Source organism: Triturus cristatus, chromosome 2_1 (assembly GCF_964204655.1).
Source record: "Triturus cristatus chromosome 2_1, aTriCri1.1, whole genome shotgun sequence".
In the NCBI taxonomy this organism is placed as follows: Eukaryota; Metazoa; Chordata; class Amphibia; order Caudata; family Salamandridae; genus Triturus; species Triturus cristatus.
In genome coordinates, this window is record NC_140581.1 from 394823883 (window position 1) to 394847007 (window position 23125).

The following is a 23125-nucleotide window of genomic DNA, read 5'->3' on the forward strand; positions in this document are numbered from 1 at the left end:
GCATGACTCCACCACTACAATTGGATGTTATGGGCATACAGCTGAAATAAGATGTTGAAGTTGCACCTTAGGGACATCAGAGATTCCATGTATAAGTAGAAAAGTGTGAATGTAGAGGATGGAGCCTTGTATTTCTCCTTCGAGGGGCCTAGGGGTTGAGAAGTCTTTGACAGTGTTTGTTGTAAGCTGTAGTGAAGGTATGATTTGAACCATGAAAGAACAGATACGTTTTTTGTGGATGTTTAACGGGGAGGCATAGATGATCATGTTCTGCTGCGAAACGTCTTCAAGAACTAGACGGCAGGGTCCTTGGAATGGTGTCAGTCAAGGTTATTTTCTTTAATGAAGACGTTTAGTTGTTTTTTATGCAGCTTTCAATATTTATTCAAGGAAGGGAAGGAGGGTGGAGACTGTTCCGAAGTGCTTCATGTCTTCAGTATCGGCATTGTGTTTTTTCTTACTTTAGAAGAGGGGTGACCTAACACTCTTTACTACTGTCTGGGACAATTCCATTTGACAGGGAGCCACTAATATTTTTGCCATGTTAGGGGAAAAGGAGGTCCTTATCCCTTTGAGCATTTTAAACTGTAAGGGATCCAGTTAATAATTGGACTTCTTGAGGTTGGCGATTGTAGATAAAACATCCAAGTATGAAACGTCCTGGAAGGAGGCCTATTTTGATTGTGTTTTGTGGTTGTTCCTTTGGGATGGAGTCTGAAATTGGTTTGAGAGATAGCTCAATCATTTGTTTTTGTTGTAAAATAAACAAACATTGGCATAGCCAATAGGTCTCGCCTTTGGGACCTTATAAGTGTTTAGCCATGCAATAGTTGATGTTGTTGCACCAAGGATATTGTACTGCATAACTAAATACTTATAAGGTCCCAAAAGCGAGACCTATTGGCTATGCCAATGCTTGTTTAATATGGGATGAGTGCAGGTGGTGAGTAAACTGCAGGAAGATATAGTATCCACCAGAAACAACATTAGACATTAATTAACTTTGCTTCTGATCGATGCTTCTTACCACAGATTCTTATGAACTATAATGTAATACGATCCTGGCAAACTTTTGGTTACTGCAAGCCTGAGCAGTGAGACAATTTGCAAAGGTATGCAAATAGTTCCAAAGTGGCTGAACGCCTCAGTCACTGAGACATTACTAGTAAGAGCAGCAGACACTGCCATAGATCTCTTACAGTGGACACAAATTTCAGCCGGAAGTACACATCTTTGTGTAACAGTAACCTAACACAATACTGTGTGAATCAGCCTTCTTGGCTCCAGCAAGGCCTACCATGAGCGGATCTGCTCTCTTGCTTTTTACAGGTGCTGTAGTATGGCACCACACGCCTGGTTCCAGCCTATGTAGTATCTCCTTCTGGGTGGGATGAGGAGCAGGGAAAAAAATGCAAAAGTAATAACTTGGCCCATGAGGAAGACAGACAAAACCTTCGGACAGATTGAAGGTTGCGCTCAAAGAACAATTTGGCACACTAGAACAAACTTGTAATGTGGTTAGTTTGAAAGACCCTGAAGCTTGCCAAGTCTATAGGCCAATGTTTTCTCTACTGGTAAGAAACTTTGATGTCAGTAACAGTACAGGATAACTGTAAAGACACTTTGAAAGGTGAAGCCACGACTAAGGGGGTAACAAGAAATTCAAATCCCACCGTGGAACAATAAACTGTCAGACAACTGGTGTTGAGAAGCTGACACTTTTGCTGTGAAAGCATGTCACCCCTATATCGAAGAACCCGCAGAATCAGTGGCATAACAGATTAATCTGCCAAGACATGGGTACAGTGTTCACTGTGCCATAGAATCCAAGTTGCATTCCTCTCATGAGGCCCAAATAGGCCAAAACTAGTCTGAGAATGCATGTATTACCGTTCAAAGGGAGCGAGGCATTGCAGTTCAGGCTTGGCTTTTCTTACTAGAGCAGGACCATGGCTGATTTGCATAGGTCTGGCTCTGGTCTTAGGAGGCATGGCGAGAAAAATAAATAAAAAATAAAGCCAAGTCAGGGGTTCAGCCCAGATTTTAGCCCAGCGCAATTTCCATTGGAGGGGGGGAAAGTCAATTAGTAGGAATAATTAAGGGCAGACCCTGCAGCTTGTCAATTCTAAAGGCATCCAAAGAGATGGAGTTATGGGTTGTTTCATAACCTCAGGGGACACTTCATATTCTGGGCTGTGGCAAACAGATACCCAAGTGGGCATCCCACTCCTGAGAAGATAACATCCCCATCCCTTTGGATAGGCCTGCCCTCTCTAGGTCCTTGAGCTAGAGGCAACATGGTGCAAATGACATCACAGAAGATGGGCTGCCACTGGGAAGATGCCCATTTTAGGAGCACAGTGCCACAAGCAAAGGGCTCTCAATACCAGGTCAGAACCCGTCACCATGCCTATTGATATTGTGCAGAATTAGTGTGTTGTCTTGTAGTATATGGAAGGCCATCAGAACCATCTGAACTGCTCCAAATACAACATGTTTATAGAAGTCACTGTTTCAGCACCAAAGGCCCTGTGCAGTCATATGGCCTTGAGGGGTGTGTGTGTGTGAGAGAGCACTGTGTCATACAAATGCTCAGAGTAGAAAGACAGCCGACAGGAAACACAGTATAGGTAGCGGAATGAACAACCAGGAACAGCCCCTGAGCGTACCTACGTGGCAGGTAAAGACTGAGAAAGGGGCTTTAGCAACAGAATAGCAAAGGAGTGAAAGCAATGTAAACTTCACACTGAGACTGAAGGCAATATGAGAGAAACAGAGCAATGAGCCGTACCTTGTTGGATACTGGAGGTGTATGACTGCAGTAATGAATCGATAAGCCCAAGAAACAGATTGCAGGATGGCAGCAGGGAGAAATTCAACAAACACCAAGGCATGATTAAGCAGGAGGGGGCTAGGATACAGAAGGAATCTGTTAATGGGAAGTGCTGGTCATCAAACAGACCAATGAGGAATAAGGGATTAGTAACCGCAGATAACGGGGACAAGGAAAGTACCAAAAAGAACAAGCATTGGCCGCACGGGAAAAGTAAAGTGATCCCGATCGCGCGAAAAACATAAAAGCAGGTGTGCGCGCGCGCCGGCAAACACGCGAGTGGTGCACGCGCAGTACCGCCAAAAGAGAAAGCAATCACGCTCCAGATGGTGCCTCGGGCGCTGAAAGCTGGCAGCTGTGCACGTTCACGCTCGCGTGAATGCAAGCTTTAGGCCAGCAAAAGCCGGTGGGTAGCACTTCGAAAACCCGTATACTAAATGTCTCGCCTGAGACAGCGCATGCGCTATCTCAGGCGAAACCTAAAAAGGGCAAATTTTTCTCAGGCTTCTTTGATAAGGATTGTTTGGACAGTTTTTGGACTGGTTAGATTATAGACGGAATGAAACCATTTTCTCGGTTGATTTTTAGATATGTCGATTTCTGTTATGTTGTGGCTTGCCTTGGCTTCTGTTGCATGTTTTTTATATTCTTTGCTTCTGATTGACTTCTAACTTTAGATTCCTCACCTTTTTCCCAGGCATCTGAGTGGATCCAGTTAGACTTCTAACTGTAGTTTTCTAACCTTTTTCCCAGGCATCTGAGTGGATCCAAAAACTTTTGAGCAGTACCTCTGTGTGCCGGTAGGTGGTGCCATGCGGCTACACATTGGTGCAGTTCCACACCGAAAATAACGTGTAGACTTATATAGGTGTCACTCCCACAAGATGACGTTGGTTGCTTTTTAGGTCGAGCTAGCCGCAGTGCGCATGCACTGTTCGCTCTGCGAGAGTGCTGTAGTAGATTATGGGAGAGAAGCCAGCACCCACTCTCCGCCCATATTTTTCATTGGCTTGTGTCATTGTCTTTCTTAAATGCTGCCTTCAGATTCATTAATAGGCTTGATAGTCCCTCCTTAGTATGGCCTTGTCTTCATTTGTAACCTCCCATGGCTACTGGCCCCTTTACTTCATTATTTACATGGAACCTGTTATTTAGTCTGTAAGCACTAATTACTTTGAGTTTCTCTAACTGCAGGCCGAACATGCGCTGCTTCAGCTAAAACCGCTTGTGTTTTTTAAAGCAGCATGGCCGCCCCGTAACACGGGAGCCTGCTTGCAATCACTTTAACCTGGTAATTATCTCATGTCTGTTTTAATCCCCCCTTATTAGGCCAAAGATAGAAATGACATTACGCAATGCCACACTGCGCATTCAAATCACGGAGAGGGCAGGAAATAGCCTCCTCTCCCACCCCCGCCCTTCTCCTGAGCTGCCACAGTGTAATCACAGATCGAAAGGTGTTGGAGCTGGAGCGCTTTGTTGGTGTTTATAGCTTGGATCATATGTAACTCTCACTTCACACTTTGTGTCTGTGTAATTTACAACACTTACACCTATTCTTCACTGCACTATTTATCACTACTTTGAAGACGTCGCAGGCAGGTCTCTTCCTCTGATATTTACATTCTACCAAGTGGTCGAGAAGGCCCTTTATTGCAATGTAATAGGTCTTGCATTTGCGAGAGTTTAAGCTATTAGTATTGTAAATGACAATGCTTTTTTATTTTTATTTTTTTATATTATTTATTTATTTATTATTTATTTAAAACCCAAAACATAAATGAAAGGAATTGTCATTTACAATGCCAGTAGCTCAAACCTGCATGAATGCAGGACCTATTGCAAATGCCTGTTCTTCTGTGCCACCAGACATGGATCTGGAGTGATCGCTCATCTCTTTGAGGCAGTTTTTCAAACAAAAGATAGTGGGTCTATATAAGCCCAGTCCTAAAGGAGAGTGGATATTCATGCCTAGAGCTGTTTGGACAGGTGTAACACTCCTAATCACTGATCTTCTGAAACTAGTCATTCGGATATTAACATTGTTGCTGTCTCCAGCTCCAGAAGCAATGACAATGGAAATATTTTAGGGTCTACATCTCTTGTCATGGAAGCAACGTTTTTGATGTGGTTTGCTATGCTGTAGCAAGAGTTATGCAGCTGATGATGGAGGTGTAGGGAGAGGCCTGTGGATGCTTGTCACCTTTTTGGCATTTAAGGAACTGCTTCTGGACAAATATTGCTGGTCATCCAATTTCTTTATTTTTGTTTGTGCACACCATGACAGCGAAACATACATACCTAGTTAAAGAGACTTTTTGCACATGCAGTAAAATGTACAATCAAATAAAACAATGTTACAAACCACATTGTTGCATAATATTTGTTACAATACTTTACATGGTGAGTAAAATCATTGTATCACATCTAAAAAGTCTGCTCTTTTCCCAATAGTGTGAGATGCCCAAAATCTTACATATTAGAATAATTAATCTATGAGGACGAATGTACACTGTGCAGAAAAAAATGAAATGATCATCTGTCTCGAAGGACCCTGGGCAAAATATACCATTTGGGGTTACAAAATTTCTTTTGTCCCATACACTTGTGAAAGAAGCCAAGGGAAGGGTACTGAAATGGAGTTTCATATAGAGGCTTGTAGAGCATGAATCCTATTCAGATACAGCTCAAAGTTAAAATGACATTTAAACAATAAAACATTTTCAACAGTGGTATTCTCTTATTTTTGCTCGTTCCAGATCTGGTGCTCGTTCCAGATCTGGTGCATTATAAGATTCCAAAAAAACCTGCTTAAGGTTTGTGAGGATACCTTGTTTAAGTGTAGCGGGAGAATACCACACTAACCCCATCATGTTGGTTTCGCTCAGGAATTTGACCTTACTTAAACACGGGACACGTACTCCTATGTCAATGTCAATTAGTTGTGCCAGGCCGTCCCTGTACGAGGCCAGTTTTGGCGTTGACCTCAAGCGCACCCAATATAGCAATGGGTTTAACAGCACTTCATTTACTATTCTAGCTAATACAAGATCAAGACGAAGAGGGATAAGGAGAGTGCTTTGAGGAAGATTAAGCAGTGCCTCAAAGTTATTTTCTATTTGTTTAAGTGCAAATTCTCAAGCACAACCCCATAGCTCAGCCCCATATAAGGGCCCCCGCCAGAGCATTAGCCCTATACGCTTCTAGGGCAGGGGAAACAGCACCACTGGAGGTAGCCTTATATTTTCTACCTATAGCATACGCCCTTTTTGGGGGGGAATCACCCTGCATTTCAACACCTGAGGGGCCCAAGACCGGTTGTCAGACAGTCGGACTCATAGGTAGTCAAATCATTTTCCTTGTTCAAGGGACACCCCATCCAGTGTCATCCTGCCTCCAAAGAATCTATGACGATTCTGTGCCATGAATTTGGACTTAGAGTGGTTCCCCTCGAGTCCCCTCTTTGTGCAGAAATTGGAAAAGCTCTTGGCCAACCAGTCTACTGCTCCGTTGATGTACAAGCTAAATAGGGTGGGACACGCACAAATCCTTGCCTTACACCACAGTTAATTGGTGTCCTCGCTGTGAGATCCCCACCTGAATTGCACCTGACCTGTGCATATATGTCCCTATGTAGTGCCTTAATAATTCTTAAAATGTCAGTGGGAATGCCATATGTCTCCAGTACCCACGAAACCAAATCAGAATGCCACACTTAAGTCAATGAAGGCAACCTAGAGATGGTCTAGCTTTATGACTACATACTTTCAGCATATCATCATTGAATCTGAAGACTTAATCAAGGGTATTGGTCTTGGATCCAAACACAGCTTGACAATCTGAGAGAATGTTGTCTTTCATCCAAGATTGGAACCTTGCTAGAAACTGCCTGGGAGGTTATCAGTTAAGTTGATTGTTCTATAATTGGATGGGGCATCCCGCCTCCCCTTCATGTAGCTGGGGACGATGGTGGCTCCCTTCCGAGAAGGAGGAACCTCCTCCCCTCTCACAATGGTGTTTAATTATTTAATTTGAGTTTTACCTAGCGCCAGCTGGACCCGAGGGTATTGGAGTGCTTTACAGGTTATGAGAATACATAAATACGCTTACAAGAAGTACATGAGGGAATTCGTAATGTGAAAGTCTTAAGACAGTACATCACTAAGTGGTTATTAAGTCACAAAGTATAACACAGGGCACATGGAGGAGAAAGGGTAACAGGGACAAAAAGACGATTGAGCAAGTTGTGTGACCATCTAGAAGGCGTTAATCAATGAGCGAAACATAGAACAGTTTGTGTGCATGTTGAGGTAGCTGTTGAGGAGAGATTTGAGATCCCATTTGAAGGAGGGGAGGTAGGAGTTGCAGCGGAGATCTTTGGATCCAGATCTTCGGAGCATTACCCAAGGAGCGAGCCTGAAATTATTTCTTCTTGAAGTTGAGATGAATGTTGGAGCTTCTTAGTGTTCAGGCTCTTCCAGCTCTTGAAATTCAGTTTTTTAAGTATTCGGGGGGGGGGGGGGGGGGCTTTGTATGAATCACTTTGTGGGGATGCAGGCTTTCTTGAAAAAGTATCTTCCTTTGATGGAAAGCCATTTAAGACTACCGAGGGCAGGAGAGATGTGGTCAAATTTGTTAGTACCTGTAAGGAGTCTGGCAGCCGTGTTGAGAGCAGTTTTAAGGGGCGCCAGGTAACATTTAGGAATTCCTGTACGGAGGGAATTGCCTTAGTCTAGTTTTGAGATATGAGATTGCACTATCGTCTGGGGGATAAGCGGCTTTTCTTTCTTGAGATGTCTGAGTGTACAGAGCGCTCCTTTGGCAGAGTCGTTGATGTTCTCCTCCATGGACATGTTTTTGTCCAGAGTGATGCCCAGAGACTTAATGGAGTTAGAGCGAGAGAAAGAGCAGTTAGGAGCGTCCAGATTCTTGATCCATTCTAGGATAGGGAAACAATTAGTTCTGGGGAGAAGAGAAGTAGTTCTGTCTCTTTGGGGTTTCGTTTAAGATGATTGGTTTGGAGTCATGATTGTATATTAATAAGTGTGATGTTCAGTTGTTGGAGGTCACAGAGTGATTTGATTTTGTAGTAGAGTTGTATGTCGTCAGCATATAGGTGTTATTCGACTTTGCTTTGTTTAAAATGGCGGTGAGGGGTTCCATGAAGTGATTAAATGGGGCTGAGGAGTGGATAGAGCCTTAGGATACGCCTTGCGTCACAGAAGACGGGTTGCAGAGACGGCTGTGGATTTTGATTTGCTGACAGCAATGTTGCAGATAGGGTGTAAACCATTTCAGGACTGTGCCATTGACACCCGTGCGATATGTGAGAGTTTCAAGTGAAGTGGGGTGATTACTGTATTGAATAACCCTGATATGTCAAGTATGATTTGAAGGTAGGGATCATCTTCATGCAGGGTCTGTGAATGTGATCAGAAATATTGAGCACAGTGGTTCGGTGCTACAACCTTTCCTGAATCCTGATTGAGGAATTCAACCTCCATGACACTTTTCAATGTGGTGGTTTAGTTGAAAGAGAACACATTTCTCAATCGTTTTGGCTATGAAGGGAAGGTTTGTGACCCGTCTGAGGTTGTTGAAGTCATTGGAGTCCGTTTGTGTATTTTTGAGAATGAGAGTGACTTGACTTATTTGGAGGGAATCCGGAGTACAGCCTGAAGAAAGAGAAGCATTATTGATTTTGTTCCAGAACGGGTAGAGATATGGTTGAGTTTCTGTACTTGGGTGAAGAGCAGTGGGTCAGAAGTGCGGGCAGCATGGCTTCAAGTTTGCTTTTAATTTCAAGACTTCCTTTTCAGTCATAGTCTGTCCACTTAGCATTTTTTTAGGTCAAGCCTAGCGCAGCATGCATGCGCTGCTCTGCGAGGCTTCTTGTAGCTACTCTAAACTACTGTGTGGGTCTCACTCCCCCGAGCATTGGGTTGGCATTTGCGTGTGTCATTTTGTAATCATAGCCTGCAAATGGCTAAAGGTGGGTGTATGTCCCACCTCTTCTACAAAGGTTCACTCCCACCGCGTTTTGCTTGCGGGAGCGAGCAGCGGCGCACTGGGTGGCAGCTGCAGTGCCTCCTTGTCTCCCCTGCACCACTTCCCCTTGTCTCCCTGTGCCCGCCCTCAACACTCCTCTTGAGCTGCGACGTGCTGTGCTGAATTCTTTCCCCTGCCCCGACTTTGACCAATTGATTGTCTAATTTCTACTTAGCTACAAGGTTATGACTTGTTTTTGAAATAAAGTTACATTTAATCAATCGCACAGACCTCGGCCTAGAATCTCACTGCCCCCATAAAGCTGAGAACACAGGGTCTTTCTCTCAGCGCGTCACTGGATCAGATGATGTAGTTCCACTTATCACCTATTACTGCCGGCCCGTTTGAGCAACACTCGCCACAGAGTAGAGGTTGTGTTTGTTTACGTTTTACTTTCAGGAACACGACAAGAAGAGCGTGAACCTCACGATATTTGGGGATCACAGAGAGTCAAGAGCAACTAGAGATGGAGAACACCGATCCTCCAGGAAAGATCAGCATTTCACACACACGAAAAGCAGCAGTGCGAGTTTAGCATGCCACATCTCACTAAAGCACGCTGGTGCCTACTGCGAGCAGCGTCACGTGGCTCCAGCAGCACGTCCCAGCCCCTTCCGCACACCGCGTCACTGTTCCTCGTGACGTGCTGTAAGCGCCTCCGCCACAGCGACCCGGTTTGCTGTCACTTGCACTTCCTCCTCTTTTCCGGGGCTTCCCGTGATAAGCCCACGGCCCCGATGACAGCTGAGGCCACAGCTGGGGGACCAGCGGCGCTACAGCATCCATGAACCTGCACCAGGTGCTGACCGGGGCTGTCAACCCCGGGGACCACTGTTTCTCCGTGGGCAGCGCCAGCGAGCAGCCCTTCACGGTGAGTAACAAGGAGATGGGGCTGTGTAACCGAGACTGCAAAGTGTGTCGAGAACCCCGTCTTTGTGTATCCAGAGAGCATACGTTCACTGATCGCCCCCTGCAGCCTTCCTTGATTGTGGGGTACTATAGCGTACTATAAATGCGTCTCAAAACATTGATACCGTTTTCCCAGCCAGCAGTCTCGCGTGCCGTTACCGTAGAAATCATGGAAGCTCGTAAACAGGTCCAGCCCCACACCAACTCTCAGGACACCGAGGACGAAAGTGAAAATATTTAACACCTGTGGATGTAAGAGTGGGGGTCTTCTTACTGCTGATGGGAAAAGCGGCCTGTCCAATGCACATGGATCTGGTGCTTTTTGGATAGTCCTTCCCAAGGCTTCTAATCGCTTCACCCAAGACCAGGGTCAGCATGAAAGACATGCATACTCTGAAACGCATGTCCATGCTACAACTTGTGGGTGTGTGGTGGGACAGTGTTGTTTTCGCTTTAATCGTGTATGGAAAGTGTCCGTGTGGCGCATGATGCTCAGTGAATTGCGTTATCGTTTTATGAGTTTCAGAGCTTAGTGTTATGATGGACGAGGAGGTGAGAGAGAGACGTGCATCATTTGCTGTGCTTGATCTTTCCTCAAGTGCAAAAAGAACAATTGATGGACAGAATGCAGAACAATGTCATACATTCATCCCAGTACAGAGATCTGGGCCTAAATCCATCGCTTTTTTGCTCACCATGCCATTCCAGTTTGGACCCAGCCATATGCAAATCAGTCTTGGCCATGCGCCCAATGTGAACAGTCCAGCCCAAACTGCCAGGCCAGGTCCTCCCTGGACTGTAAACAAGCATCCTAGGACCGGTTTCGGGCTTTCAGCCCTCATCAGTCAGGATAGCTTGATTCCAGTGGCATGGAGAGCACGGGACCCACGTCTGGGCATACCCGTCCCACTCAGGGTGACAAATGCAAAAAGAACAATTGATGGACAGAAAGCAGAACAATGTCATACATTCACCCCAGTACAGTTTGGGCTGGACTGTTCCCATGAGGCACAGGATCAAGACTGATTTACATGCAGCTGTGTCTGAACTGGGGTGGCAAAGTGAGCTAAAGAATGATGATGGATTCAACCCAGATCTGTGACTGGGGGTGAGTGTTTGAAAAGTTTTATCACTCCGTCTGTCATCTCCTTGTGTTTGCTTTGATCTTTCCTCACAGCCACCGAGCTCTCTTGATGTTTACTTTAGGTGCTGCGTTAATATTTAATTTCAGTGTACTGCTTTCCCCTTCCTCTCACCCACCGTTTCTCTGTGTGCTGTCCTCTTCACCCTACCACCGTTCTTGGTTGTTATGTTCCTGACCGCTCCCTCCCCGCCCTCTGTCCTCTTGCTGACTTCTCCTGACCCTCCTCCACTTCACCCCTATCTTGTTGACCCCTTCTATCCTCCTCCCGCTGTTCCTCGTTTCATTTGATGTTCTCCCAGTGCACTGTGCATGCTTGTTTGTTATTTAGTTTATGCTGTACAGCATGATGTAAAGGCATTGGCAAGGACAATAGGTTGTAAAGGTTAGTGCCATCGACTTTACTAGCCTCCCAAGTAATGTGCTCGCCATTCTTCTGAGTGTATAGTACGATGTGGCCGGGCTTATATTTTCACTAACCTTCTGTCCATGAAAGAGGACATTCCAAGGCTCCATGCTTTACCTATATGGTAATCCAAAAACGAACCCCAAATTACTTCTGCTAGTCTCAAGCCTTAATACACTTCTCCCTGAAATCTGCCACTCAAAACAAACTTCTCACCATCCCAGCCTGACTCAAGAACCACGGAGGCAGATGCCGCTGTGTGCAGGGCTCATCACTTTGGAACGCCTAACTGCTCATCTAAGACCTGTCCTCCTCAGTTTAGAACAACTAACTACCTGCTCATCTCAAACCTTTCCTCCGTCGCCTCTTTCCCCCCTCTCAAGCAACCCCAGCCAGATTGTCTCACAGAGAAACATGCTTTATTTAATCACTGTACAGAGTGCATCTTTTCGCCCCGCAACCTCAGGAACCTGCAAGCACTTCTCCTTTCATTAATTTTTATTTTTTGCATTTTTATATAGCACAAATCAAGGTATCAAAGCGCATTAGATAAGCACTAGTTCCATAACAGAAATTTGCCCAGTGGGGGATAATGTGCTGCATGGCTAAACACTTACAAGGTCCCAAAGGCGAGACCTATTGGCTATACCAATGCTTGTTTTAGCTGGTGGCGATCCTAATTAAATTTAGGTTTTGTTGGGATGTGATGGTCATTGATTGAGCCCTGGGAGGGGGTTTCAGTGGCGACCAAGAGGTCAATGGTGCAATTGGGCAGGGATGACAGACTGGTATCATGGCTATACGTTTGCTGGATATTCGCAACATTGTCAGTGAGATAGTTAGCGATTTCTTCACAGTGTTCAATGGTGACTGTTAATCTGGTTGGGAGGTAGTGGTCGTTTGATGTTTGATTATGTTGAAGAGCTCTCTGGGTCTTTTATTCGCATAATCAAAGTTGTTTGCGAAAGAAGGTGGCTTTTTCTCGAAAGATGTATTTCTTGTAGGTGTGCTGTTCCGATCTTAAGAGTTAGAGGTGAACCAGTAAGGGGTTTTGTCTCCAGTGCCTTGCAGTTGGTCTTAATTGTCTCCTGGCTATGTTGAGGTCATAGTTGAACCAGGATCTGGATTACATTTTTCTGGATCACTTAAAATTAAGCGGTACAACTTGGTTGCGCACTGTGGTCATCGCTGAGCTATAGTGGGCAGTAAGGTCATCAACAGTGTGAAGGAAAGGTTGCGAGTGTAGCTGGGTGCGGACCATGGATTACAGGTCCGTTGGGGGGATGTGTTTGATGTTCCTTTCCCAGTGCGAGGGTTTGTTGGCAGGGGCTGGATGGAGTCTGGGAGGGGCATTGAGATTGAACAGTATGATGGTCGGACCAGTCAACAGCCCTGAGGAATCAGAGGAAGGCAAGCTCTTATCTGGAGATTATAGCATCGAGATTTGAGCCTTTCTTGTGGGTTGGGTCATTGCATAGTTGTTTAATGTCATTGATATCAAGAAGGTTGTTTAAGTTACGGACTGTGGTATCAGCATTGTCGTTCTAGTGCAGATTAAAGTCACCAAGAAAAATGTGAATGGAGTCCGTAAGGGAGTGGTGTGTGATGAAGTCAGTTAATTCTTCAGCAAAGATTGTGCAATCACCAGTGGGGTGGTAGATGGTATGGAGCTTGATGGGAGTGGTGGCTTTAGTTGTGAGTTTGACCCCACTGTATTCTAAGGTTCGTAGGTTCATGGGTTGTAGCGCAATGAGGTGAATTTCTTCTTCGTGGATGGTCGCTAACCCACCCCCCGTTTGTTCTGGTATGTTCCGTCTGAGGATACAATAGCCAGGCAGAAGGAGCAGGTCTAGCAGTGGGGTAAAGTGTTCATTGAGCCAGCTTTCAGTCAGAAGTACTGTGTCAATGTTGTCCTCGAGTATCGTTTCGGCTAGTTCGGTGGCGTGTCTCACTGCTGATCTGCTGTTAAGGAGCATGCAGGATAGTGAGCTAGGACTAGTATTCATGGAGTGTAAAGTCTGAATGGTGGTGCATTGAGTGTATGGTCTGGGTGATGTGCTTGCTCTAGGGAATCTGTTTGTGCTCAAGATTACTGGGATTCTAGTGAGAGGTTTAAGGTCTGCAGGTGAGGTATTTGTGTTGTAGCATTTGCTGAGTGATTCTGCTTCCAAGGGGGATAGAGGGGTTAAAGGCTCATGGTGGTGGGGGGCTGTGGGATCGTTGGCTCAGGGGTATAGTGGACAGGACGGGGTGTTGGCTGTTGCTAGGAGATCTGTTTTGGGGAGAGTAGTTCTCTATTCTCATGGCGGAGTAGGGTGGTGATTTAGCCAGACTCAGAAAAGCAGATTTTACATAAGAGAGGTCTATAGTTAGGCAGTCAAGTGTTTATTCTATTGGCTTAAGCGCTAGTTGAGAGTATCGAGGAGGCTATCTGTTTTGGGGGGCATGGACAGGCTGAGGGTCTACATTCAGAGCTCGGCAGGCGATCCACAAAGGTGGAGGAAGAGGCAGACTCAACAAGTTGGGAGGAAAGGGTGGTTTGGTTTGATTTGGTTGGGAGGGTTGAACATGGAGAATCGTGTTCGGGGGAACAGTAGTGTAAGGACTAGAAGTTGAGCTGGCGCTCTCGCGTTCCGTGAGCATGTCAAGGTGCAGTGTAGCCATGTGATCAAGTGTAAGGGTGTGTGTGGTGTTGGTTTTACTTGCACTCATTGGACTAAGGCATGTAAAGGAGGAGGGGGAAGTGGTGGATTGAGTGTTTGAGGAGTTCTGGGGTAGAGGGCGGTTGTGAGTTTACTTCAATAAGGAATTGTAATTGTTTTTGTGATATGTAGGTGGAGTAGGAAAGTGTTTCTCCATTTTTGCAGGGCTTTTAGAGTAAAAGAAGAGATCCGTTTTCAGGTTACCGTTGTTGGCTCTGTTCAGGTAGGGGAGCCAGATTTCGGGCTGTGACAGGTAAAGATCTCTCGGGATACCATCGGGGTCAGGGTCTCCCTGGGTCTTTCTCCCTTAGTTAGCTTAAGGGCCCTTATCGCTTCCAGCATCTTGAAGCCTGGTGCGTCGCCAGTGCTATCCACTTTGATAGATGATGTATTAGCTGCTGGGGGCCGTGGAGGAGGCAATATTCGTTTGAGGTGAGTCAACCAAGTCTATAGTATTCAAATGGAGACACTGTTCCTAGAGAGACAGAGGGAGATATATAAATGAAGCGAGAAGCCTAGGCTAATATTAGGCCCAACTACCTAAGGATAGGGGGGGCATTCCTTAGTTTCTCATGTTGCCCTCACACACCCCGAAGGATGTCATGCTTCATCATTGGGCGTTTGCTCCTCGTCGGGCCGGCGCTGCAATGCCCTACGGGTCCCCCGAAGGGTCACTTTAGCGGAGATCTTTTCGAGAAAACGCCGTTTGGTGCATGCGGGTGTGTGGTTTGGGTCCTAATAAAAAGATGTGTGGTGATGGAGTGTGTTAGTGAAGTGGTATCCTAAAAATGTCTAAGGGTTACTGGGATAAAGTTTAATGTGAATAGCACCCTTGACATAATAAAAGACCCGTAGGTTAGGTGTTACCTTATTGAAAGTAATGTACCAATAGGTAACTTGTGTGTGGTCAAGCGGTCGACATGTTTCGCGCCCCAATGGTCCAAAAAAGGATCCCTGGCGCTTCTTCAGGACCAAAAAAAGAGTGAAAGTGAATGTGCCCTAAGGGATATTACCCTCAGTATACTATCCGGGCGTACACTCCGAAGTAGCACTGCTCTCTGTGTGAGAGTCAGGTCGCACCAGGATAGACAGCCTAGGAGAAAGTGGAAATAAAGAGAAAGGAGAACATCCTACCTATTAAAGAATGTTCACCTATTCAAGATATTCAAAAAATGAGTGCATAATCAAAGTATATACAACAGGGATATCACCTCCACTCACGGGTGGTGGCGTGATGGGGTCTCAACAGTAAGCTTACAGGTGCCTGGGCCAGGAAAAAAGGGGCCTGGGAGGGAGACAGCCCGTCGCCGACCGGAGTCGCCCATCTGCGCAGGCAGTAACCGTGGTAGAGGTTGAACCAAATGTCCACAGACTAAAGTGGTATCCAATCTATAGGTCTTTTATTACGATTCTTGCTAAGATATGTTGCAAGCAACTCACCTAAAGGCGCGGAGAATAATGCTCCATAGGTTAGGGGACGAGCGTACACACCTTCTAGTGCTGTGAACAAAGGAATAAACGACAGGCAACTGCTAGTCAATCCAACTCCTTCACATTCCAAACTGGTCTGAGCTGTCTTGTACACTGTATTTAAGTAAATAGCCAGTTTCCTCAGTACTCATTAGAGCGTTTTTACTCACAGTTTTGCTCCGGCGTGGCCTCTTTACCACCTACCCCAGTCGTCCTCCTACCTGGAATGGAGACGAAGATCACCCCGCGTTTCTTAAGTACTGCCCGTGTTGACTTAATTAGGGCGGGATCCGTGTCCGGTCTTCAAACGAGGAGCAGCTGTGTTCTCGCTAGTGTGTGTTTGCCGCGCATGCGCAAAGGGTAGACAGATGAGCGATGCGCATGCGTGTATCTAAAAAAGTGGTTCCGGCTCACGTATTGTTGTTGCCATGGTTACGTCTCTGTGTAGTACTAAGTGTTATGTATGTCCAGCTGAATAGTGCTCGTAAACTGTCAAAACGTTTCGAAAAAGCCCATCTGGTGTAATAAACGGGCGGTAATAGTATGAATGACTCGTATAATTGTAGGAGCCTCATGGTGCCACTGAAGTACAGTCAATGGTGGACTCGAGAGGGTATTATGATTGATTACGTGAGTCTCGGGGGGGATCGAGGAAGGTGGGGGGAACGGGGGGAAAGAGGGGGGGTGGGGGGGGGGTTCGTTGTGTGGCAAGTGACCCCGGGAAGCCTATTCTTGACCCTCTGATCTCATAAAGATGCTCAAAGAGGAGAGGTTTCGCGAGGATAGGGGAGACCATGGACATGAATGTTGTTCAGTGGGACCTCGTGGTCAGGTAGTCATAGGTGTGTACTGCTGATTTCGCTGCCAAACCCACATGTTGGATTATAGTTCAGTCCATGGTATATCGTCGTTCAGGCCCACCTCATTGGTCCGGAGGCGATGTACCCAGCGTTGTTCTCTACGTAGAAGGGTGTTATTATTCCAATGTTGATTGTTTTCCAATATTGTCCACTTGATGTCGTCACATGTATGTCCTTTTTCCATGTAATGATTCGTAAGTCTGGTTGCTGTTCTCCCCCGTCGGATCGTGCTTCTATGTTCGCTTATCCTTAGTTTCACCTGTCTCGTGGTCATCCCCACGTAGCGCAGTGTGCAGGGGCAGGTGATGAGGTACACGCAGTTTCTTGTGTTGCAATTCGTGTGGCTCCGTTGGTCCCACCTGATTTTGTCCAGCTCCAAGTGTGTAGTATGTTTTGTGAAGGGACATGCACTACAATTACCGCATGGGTAGTGGCCTTTAACAGCAGGGAGGGACCATAAGGTGGAATCCTGACGAATGGTCTTCACGCGTGGTCTCGTGTTGATCAGTTGGTCCCGTAGGTTGGTGGTCCTCTTGAACGCAAACCTAGGGCGCTCCAGCATGAGATTACCTGTATTCAGAATTCTCCAGTTATGGTTCACAATGTTCTTAATTTGGTTTGATAGAGCAAGAATCGTAATAAAAGACCTATAGATTGGATACCACTTTAGTCTGTGGACATTTGGTTCAACCTCTACCACGGTTACTGCCTGCGCAGATGGGCGACTCCGGTCGGCGACGGGCTGTCTCCCTCCCAGGCCCCTTTTTTCCTGGCCCAGGCACCTGTAAGCTTACCGTTGAGACCCCATCACGCCACCACCCGTGAGTGGAGGTGATATCCCTGTTGTATATACTTTGATTATGCACTCATTTTTTGAATATCTTGAATAGGTGAACATTCTTTAATAGGTAGGATGTTCTCCTTTCTCTTTATTTCCACTTTCTCCTAGGCTGTCTATCCTGGTGCGACCTGACTCTCACACAGAGAGCAGTGCTACTTCGGAGTGTACGCCCGGATAGTATACTGAGGGTAATATCCCTTAGGGCACATTCACTTTCACTCTTTTTTTGGTCCTGAAGAAGCGCCAGGGATCCTTTTTTGGACCATTGGGGCGCGAAACATGTCGACCGCTTGACCACACACAAGTTACCTATTGGTACATTACTTTCAATAAGGTAACACCTAACCTACGGGTCTTTTATTATGTCAAGGGTGCTATTCACATTAAACTTTATCCCAGTAACCCTTAGACATTTTTAGGATACCACTTCACTAACACACTCCATCACCACACATCTTTTTATTAGGACCCAAACCACACACCCGCATGCACCAAACGGCGTTTTCTCGAAAAGATCTCCGCTAAAGTGACCCTTCGGGGGACCCGTAGGGCATTGCAGCGCCGGCCCGACGAGGAGCAAACGCCCAATGATGAAGCATGACATCCTTCGGGGTGTGTGAGGGCAACATGAGAAACTAAGGAATGCCCCCCCTATCCTTAGGTAGTTGGGCCTAATATTAGCCTAGGCTTCTCGCTTCATTTATATATCTCCCTCTGTCTCTCTAGGAACAGTGTCTCCATTTGAATACTATAGATATAACACGGAGCACAGACACTGGACCATAACTAGCTCCCGGTCCCCCCCCCCCCCCCCCCCCCCTTCTTCTTTAAGTACAGAGAGTCAACCAAGTCTTCATTGTTAGGTCTGCCTTCATGTGTTATGTGGTCCAAGATAGGGGCAGTCTCCCACTGGATTTCATCATTATCAGACAACTTGCTATATAGATCTCTAAAATGGGCTACCCACACATATGGCTGCACCACTGTTTCCAGATGGTTATCTATAGTTTAAGAACCAGCAGCTATCAGCTTCCAAAAAGTCTTATCATTCCTATTCTGTAGGGAATCTGTTAGTTTGTCCCATAGATGTGCTTCCCATTGACTTTCTGCATAGGTTAGGGTAACTTTATGCTCTTTTCTTGCATCAGTTATTGCCATTCGTTCACCCTTTTTTTTTATTGCTTTGAGAAGTCGTGTTTTTTGCTTGCCTACACTCTCCTCTATACCATCCTAGAAAATTTATTCAGTAATGTCCCCTTCACCCCTCCTTAGTAAGAAGCATTTTAGGGAGTCCATTAGTTTGCAGTGGGAATTGACAACATTTATCTCTGTCTCACCTGTTTACTCTAGAGGGGCCAGTATCTCCAAATATAAATGATATATTTGAGTTTCTATTGTGATGTTGACCATTCCATTTTATGTTCTTTCTATTATTGCAGGTCTCTAGTGGACTTATGGAAATAGTACTAGAGGTTTAGCACTTAACAACAGGTCTGCTTGGAAAAGGGAGCCCAGTGCATTGTGATTGCTATCGGATCTGAGTACTACCCTCATATCAACTAAGGAGGGCCAGAGTGTTCTATCCAGGAATATAGAGTCGATATTGCTTGTAAAGATGCTCTCCTAAAAGTTGGTTGTGGGGGAGAATCAGATGACAGTTCCATTCATGAACTTCATCCCCTGTGCTTCCAATAAATCACCAAGTTGTAGGGAAGCCTTGTGAAGCCTATTTTCAGGAGCAGGTGGAACACAAGACGAAACCCTAAGGTCATTTATTGGACCCATCTGAGGCAAAGCTTTAGGAGCAGAAGAGATTTGCATATTGCAATGACCCGCATTGATTTTAAAGTCATCTGTGATGTAACTGCTCAGTCAGGGCCGAAAAATGGACTATGGTACTTGACTGAACATTTGGGGGAACAGAACGTAAGTAGATGTTTATAATGTCGATTTGCCTGGCCCCTAGCATAGTACCTGTTTTAATGCTTATCCCCAGCAAGTCTCTAATCTTGGTGGGTAGTGTCTTGACTGAAGGCAACAAGGTCATCCTCAGCCAAATAAACAACCCTCCGGACGCCCTCCCTGCGAAGAAAGTACTGTATTTCAAGTAAACTAGATATATCTAGATCTAAAGACTGGTTCTGTGGCCCATGTTGTACTGCAGTAGGGCTATATAGGGATGGTCTATAAATGAGCCCCATTGTGGATCTCCACACTTAGATCTGACCCCAGCAAAATTCTATGACCGTGTTCCATATTAATGTTCGTTCTGCTGCTGGAGCAATTAGCCCTTTGCCTTATTTGCTGCTCTGGAATGTTAGGGTTCTCAGTTGTAGCTCTCGTGCCGTACCTATAACAGTGCAAGCTATTTGGTGTCTCCACCAATGTAATATCTGGTGGAGGGGGGTAATTTCGGGTTTGAGATGTTGGGTCCCCTCTCTGGCTTACCATCAGTCAATCCGACAGGTTAACTGCATGGAGCTCTACATTTTTTTTAAGTGATGTGTAATATTGCTGTTATATTTGAATTATGTTACCATTTCACCTCTCCTAACCATATTACAAGGTGCCACTGTTCCGCTTCCCTTTTCTTTGGATTTGCAGAGGGCTGTTAAAGAAATTCTATTGAAGATGAGCAGTTTGACTAAGCTCTTCAATATATCTGAGCAGGAGAGGATAAACTAAAGAGTTTGCTAGGCCATAATAATGACATTTTACAACAGTGGTTGACTCTTAAGAATATATCATGTAAATATTCTAGCAAGGTACTTTGAACGATGACTTTGAAGTGCTAATTTAAGGTTTAGACAGTTGGCAAGTCTGTTCTGTAACATCTCTATTAGGTTTATTGTGTTAAGTATTAAATATTGTAAAGTTAATTGCTGCATCATATGAAATATTCATTGACATTTGTAGATCTATTGCTACTTTACTTTCAATGCTGTATTTTGATTTTCTTAGGAGGAAGAGGTTTCTCCCCAGTTATTTACTTTTCATGAAGCTGTTTCACAAATGGTAGAAATGGAAGAACAAGTTGTAGAAGACCACAGGGCAGTCTTCCAGGTAATGTATTAACTTTTTTTTTTTTAACAAGAATTTAGTTTCTTCGTTATTTTAAATAATACATAATGATTTCTGTTTGAGAAAGTATGTCTTGATTATGTTTGTGTATGGAACTTGTTTTGGTTTTTACAGATATCCTTAGCTTTCAAAAACTTCTAAATTGCCAGTTCTAAGGGGTGCTTCTACCTGCAGATTCCTCACCTGTAGAAGACTCCCAGGTCTCAGACTGGATCCGAAAACTCAAAAGCCAGTAGAGTTTGCTGGTCTCAATCGTTGCCATAAGAGACGTCAGGTGACTCCACTGAGGTCATGTAGCACCTGACCCAGCTTGCCAGCCTTTTTTTTTCTTTTTCTCGCCTTATAAGAGAATCTGGGGCTTCACTTTTAAGGAAAAATGTACCTCACAAACCTTTCCCTAATCTAAAAGTAGTACAAAAAATGTCTCCTCCAAAAATTCTGGGTTCAAACCCTGTATGTTTTGTGAGGGAAAGATGTCCATCACGGACTCTCATGCTATCTGTTTGCGCTGTTTGGGGTACGACCTTTGACATCATCATGCCTCAGTATGAATCTCAAGGCCATTAAGTTGCAGGAGGCCAAACTGTTTATGGCCCGAGCAAAGAGATGACCAGTGGTGCCGTAAACGCTCCCATCGCTCCAGTTCTCCATAATCGTCTGGCAGTAAGAAGCAAAGGCACAGGCAAAAGGAGAAACAGCGGGCTAGAGGTTATGCACCATGTTGTTCTCCATCTCCAATAGACCCCTCATCCTTTGAGCGGGAGCTTGTCCTTATTCCCACAGAGGATCCTCCGTACAGCTCTACTCCACCAATGGGATCAGCTTTGTATAGACCTCCAGTTCTGGCTCTGCCAGAGTATCTTGCACTGGGAGCGAACCCGGCAACATTTTTCAACGCAGTGACGCGACGGTCGCAAAAGCGTCGAAGCCATCCAGCACACCACTGGGCCCAGTGGAGCTGCACTGTTTTCTGCTCTTAATACCATTTGGAGCTGTTCTTTCAGAGTCTGCGCCATACTACTTCGACCCTGCAATTCGCTACATGGAACCACAATCGGCACTGTGTGGACGAAAACGTCCTCTGCATGTTAAATGGTGTGTACCACTGCCCTCATTGCCCACCTGTAATGTTGTCTGGATCCCTAAGTTTTATTTTTGTTGTCAAAGGTAAACTGGATCATGCTAGTGTGCCTTGACATAGGTCTGTCTCATGGATTGGGGTCTTGTTGGACCAAGAGTGGCACCCAAAGCTCCACCCTCATAGTGGTGGAAGGTTACTTCTTTCACCAGGAGTTAAGCAGCACACGTGAGGTTGTGGCGGCATACCTTGTAGTGATCAGTAAGAGTGAACAGGTCCTTTTTAACCAGTGTCACTGAAGTGAGGCCTACAGGCTTACTCGTATTTCTAAAGTTCCGCTGCTACGTGCTTATCTCACCCATGGCATAATGTTAATGTAATGGATTTGGAAAGCGCATTGTTACCCTTAGGTGTCCTGGTTCTGGCTTACTGGGGTTGGCACAAAGAACGGAAATCCTAACAGAGATCTGAATTACTGAAAAGCCATGTTTTCAACAACCCTCTAAATATCTGCAAAGGTAGTTCATTCCAGATTTCTACTGTTCCTAGGAAGAGACTTCTTCCACCCAGTTCATTTCTTTGAATCTTGGTACCAGCGTTTTGAAGTTGGATGATCTAAGTGGTCTATTAGAAATATACCATCTGAATATCTGGATGAGGTAGGAAGGTCCTTGATTGTGCAAAGCTTTATAAGCAAAGCACAGGGCCATAAATGTTATCCTATCTTTCACTGGCAACCAGTGCAACTTTTTAATGACTTTCCTCACAGAGACATATTTAGGAGTGCGTGAAAGAACTCTTGCTGCTGTGTTTTGCAATACCTGTAATTTTTTATTAAATGTTGTCGCTGAAGATTCAGGTATAATCCATTACAGTAATCTAACCTGGCCATCACCAGGGCCGATATGACAATTATTTTGAGAGTTTACAGGATTAAAAGCTAGGATCTTGTTGATAACATGGAGGTTTCAGGGCATTGACCTAATTAGCAAAGGAAAGCTTATGTTCGAGGCATATGAGCTGCAGATCACACACTGAGGATAAGATCGCCATCTGGTGTTGGGCTCGGATGATTGCAGGTTGTTGTTGTCTTCGGAAGAAGCCTTTGGTCACGAGATAGGTGACTCCTCCCCTGGACAACAGTGCGCATGGGCATCCACTCCATCGTCAGATTGTTTTTTTCCGCCATTGGGTTCGGATGAACTTTTTTCCGCTCCAGCAGAAAACTTCCAGCAATCAAACTAACTCTTCAATCTTCATTCCATCGACGTCGAAATCAACTCGGACCGGTTCCGGAAGCGGCTGATGGACAGGACACCTTTTAAAAAATGCCCCCAGTGTGGAGCGAAGTTCCCCCACAGTGACCACCACGAGGTTTGCAACCTCTGCCTGTCGCCGGAATACAACGAATCGAACTGCCCAGCTTGTGCCGCTTTCCGTTCCAAGAAGACCCTCCGGGACCGAAGAGCTCGACGCCATATTATGGCCAAACCAGCTCCAGAACCGGAGGACATCTTTGCTCAGGATGTTCCTGAAGATGACACCGAAGATCTCGAGATCGTGTCCGAGGCCGACGATTCCGATGACCTCATCACTCCAGGGCAGCGTGTGAGTACCACCCCCCCTGCCCCTACCCCATCCAAAAAGACATTGGTCAAGACTCCGCCAGCTGGGCCCAGTCGCGACCGAAAATCCTCTTCAGAAGCCCCGCCCTCGGGCCCGGCTCCGAAGACATCTAAGCCTGTAGGTGGCTCGG

General features: G+C 45.5%; 1 protein-coding gene across 8 annotated transcripts in view; it reads left to right on the plus strand.

The window, feature by feature from the left end:
• Nucleotides 1-23125, plus strand: part of KIF2A (kinesin family member 2A) — a 418450-nt gene that overhangs the window by 335808 nt on the left and 59517 nt on the right. For all 8 annotated transcript variants that reach the window (XM_085631560.1, XM_085631589.1, XM_085631578.1 and 5 more), the window contains one exon: nucleotides 20172-20273. In XM_085631560.1, the coding sequence (XP_085487686.1) occupies nucleotides 20172-20273 (102 nt within the window). The remainder of the gene's footprint in view (nucleotides 1-20171; nucleotides 20274-23125) is intronic.